Below are 3568 nucleotides of genomic sequence, written 5' to 3'. Positions count from 1 at the left end.
TATTAATTAACCATTATTTAACTAGGCAAGTCAGTATGTATTCTGTATGTAAATCCGAGACACTCCAGTTAGTATGATATGTTACGTTTCGTATGGTATGTATTAATTTCTGGTTGTCCATCACCCATTTTGTATGATATATTACAATTCGTATTATGTTACAAATTTGCAAAACGTACAATATGTTACAAATTTGGTACACGTATTATATGTCAAGAATTTGTGAAATGTATGATATGCTACAAATTCTAGCTAGGTGGGTAGCGTTACCTGGTTGGCATTAGCTAGTTAGGTTTAAAGGGGAAGGGTTAACTAAAAGGGTTAAGGTTAGGGTTAGCTAAAAGGGTTAAGTTTATGTTTAGGGGAAGTGTTAGCTAACATGCTAAGTATTTGCAAAGTAGCTTAAAAGTAGTAAGTAGATGAAAAGTTGCTAATTAGCTAAAATGCAAAAGTTTTCCATGATGAGATTTGAACTCACAACCTTTTCACCCAAGTTTAGTCAAAACCGGGCCAGTGGTGTCTGAGAGATCGCGTGTGACTAACTAACGTGAGCATTGTACGTACGAACGGACGGAGACAGATCCATAGTCCCCCTCTGATTTCATCGTGGGTGACAATGAGTGAACCAACAAATATAAATGTATTTTCACACAAACTTTTTTTATTGTTGAATTAACAAATAATGTCATCATCGTATAGTATCCAGTATTTTGAAGCTGTCACTTTCAACTGCTCCTTTTGCAGACGTGTTTGTCCATAAAAGGGCATACAGTGGCGCCACACCCCCAACACACCTCCAGAGAGTGGCCAATCGGTGTCTGCATCTTGCACTCCTTACACCCGCCCACAACCCTCCCACTTGATTCCACCCCATGCCTCTGCTGACTGATGAGCTTCTCGAGGGCTTCCTTCGTGGCCGGGTCGCCACAGTGCGCGATGCCGTTAACCGCCACCCACTTTGGATCTTTAACGCAGTCCTCCTCATGCCCAATGACGGTGGAGGGCAGCCAGGCTGTATCGTATCCGCTCTGTTGCCACGAGCACCACATTGCTACATTCTGCCTATCCATCTTCTTCACGCGGCCCACCCGGACCTTCAGCTGCAATACCACATGTTCTCCAGTGGGGCACCCACTGGGGTAACCCTTCGCCATGGCTATGTCCCGACTGCAGTAGACCCCCGGGCCCAACGTGCCCCCCGCCGAGGGCCGGAACCCCCCTGTGATGATGGCTCGAGCGCTGTCACGGTAGGTGCCATGGTACATGGTGTAGCCTTGTCTGCCCCGTGGTGCCTGGCCAGGTTTCAGGACAATCTGCTTCTCAAACACAGCCTCCCAACCGGTGAACTGCACCAACTTCGCTGGCATGGCTCTGCTAACGGACACACAGTTGACACCAATTTGTAAACTGATGAGATCAATCAATCAAATGTATTTATAAAGACCTTTATACATCAGTAGTTATCACAAAGGGCTTTACAGTAACCCAGCCTAGACCCCAAAGTGCAAGCAAAGCAGAAGTGAGAGCACAGTGGCTTGGAAAGATTCCCATATAGGAACGTGGAGAGGAACCCAGCTCAGAGAGCCTATCCTCTTCTGGCTGTACCTCATAATCATCAGTGACAAAATCTATGACTCATAGCATACGTATCGGTGAATCGTTGTGTCATATGAAATATGAGTGAGAGTGTAATCAATGTGTAATAAGTACGGAAACAATTTATGAACATGTTAAATTATTATGTGACATGGAGTCATTATTCAGGTCCTGATTGGTCAAGAAGCTTATTTGACGCGTCAAATAATGTTATTTGACGTGTATCTTTTTGACACGCCAAGACCCAAACGGCGTTCCATATGTACCGGGTTAGGCTATATGTGTTGTACACTCACATCAATAATGTATTGATGAAAAAACATATTGAAGACATAGATATAGAGAGGTTTTCTTTTCTAAAATCTAACCACTCAAATTATTATTTACTCAAAGTATGTTTCCATGATTTATTCCCCCCCAAAGATTATTGACTAAATCTAAATTCAATCTGAAGCGCCGAAGATCCACTTTATAGGGCGATTGACAAAGGCAATGTTCCCGCAGTTGCGGATACTGCATTCACGGTACACGCTGCATATGTCGGCTCAATCAGAAATGTTATTTAAACGTGAACTACAACACAGATATTCTCTGCTACTGATTGAGTACAAAGTATGATGTCGTAATGTATACAAGGTGCCATTGAACAACACAAACCTCTTCCTTTTCGACTGAACTAAACTCCATCTTCTCCCTCTATAAGAGTATTTTGTATAGTCACCACCAGGGCTGGGGTCAATTCAGTGAATCATTTAATTCAAATCTCCCATCATTTATTATGAACACTTTTCATTTTACTGAACTAACTGAGTTAAAGTCAACCCTGATCACCAATACAGCTGTACAGTGGTAATTTGACAGGACTGAGATAGAATGCAAAACATACATGTAAGTTAGATAGTAACAACAATAAATCCAGTACTGTATAGTTACCGCTGTAGAAAAACAAAAATCTATGCCTTATAGATCCCAATGTTGTGCAACTGACTGGCTGTGGATACGTTGCAAAAATATTTTTACATTGTTTCTACCTTTTTCAGGTAATTAACCTACCCGTTCTACCTCCAATGTTTTGACACTGTATCTCTGATAGTTTCACTTTCGATTTTTCAGCTCAACTCAGCTTCCTTGCGTGACATCCATGGACATCATACCCAATGGAATCTCTTCAAACAATATCCCTTTTGCTTTAGAGATCACATTCACTTTCATTTTAAAGTGCTGTACACGGAATCCCTCATTATTGTATTCATGCTATTCCATATCGTAACGCTAACCCCATTCTTATTGCAAGACATGCCAGGCAATGTTGCCCTCTAGTATTTTTTTGGAGATACAGCATGTATTATTTTATCATTCGTCATCAAGGGTTGTGGTTAATTCCATTTCAATGCCAGTCAATTCAGAAACTAAACCAGATTCAAATGACACATGTTCCTCATTGGAATTGGAATTTCAAGGTACTTCCTGAATTGACTGGAATTTAAATGGAATTGACCTCAAACCTGAGGTTCATCAACCAAAAGTATACTCAGCTGGAAAGAGAAAAACAGAGACAGGAAATTATTTTAGAAAAAAACACACAATGGAAGTAAATGTTGTTGTCACTTTTCCTAATAAAAACATAATTGATGTGTGAGTATGTGTGTGTATATACAATATATATAATTCACTGACCAAAAATATAAACGTAACATGCAACAATTTTTTTCATTTGACTGAAATACAGTTCATATGAGCAAATCAGTCAATTGAAATAAATGTATTATGCCCTATTCTATGGATTTCCCATGACTGGGAATACAGATATGCATCTGTTGGTCACAGATACCTTAAAAAAGGTAGGGGCATGATCAGAACACCAGTCAGTATCTGGTGTGACCACCATTTGCCTCATGCAGTGCAACACATCTCCTTCGCATAGAGTTAATCAGGCTGTTGATTGTGGCCTGTGGAATGTTTTCCCAGCCCC

General features: G+C 40.7%; 1 protein-coding gene across 1 annotated transcript; it reads right to left on the bottom strand.

The window, feature by feature from the left end:
• Positions 1-639: 639 nt before the first annotated feature.
• Positions 640-2748, bottom strand: LOC115184402 (uncharacterized). The gene is made up of 2 exons (XM_029745363.1): positions 2650-2748; positions 640-1374 (listed from the first exon to the last, which is right to left on the bottom strand). Exon 2 carries the CDS (start codon positions 1365-1367, stop codon positions 726-728), a length of 642 nt encoding a protein of 213 aa, XP_029601223.1. The 5' UTR covers positions 1368-1374; positions 2650-2748; the 3' UTR covers positions 640-725.
• Positions 2749-3568: the final 820 nt, after the last annotated feature.

The sequence above is a fragment of the Salmo trutta genome, unplaced genomic scaffold, assembly GCF_901001165.1.
Source record: "Salmo trutta unplaced genomic scaffold, fSalTru1.1, whole genome shotgun sequence".
NCBI lineage: Eukaryota > Metazoa > Chordata > Actinopteri > Salmoniformes > Salmonidae > Salmo > Salmo trutta.
This window is presented reverse-complemented; position numbering and strand designations above follow the sequence as displayed.

Bases quoted from the DNA above. Each gene is read 5' to 3' on its own strand.
- LOC115184402 (XM_029745363.1), bottom strand. From the start codon at position 1,367: ATGCCAGCGAAGTTGGTGCAGTTCACCGGTTGGGAGGCTGTGTTTGAG.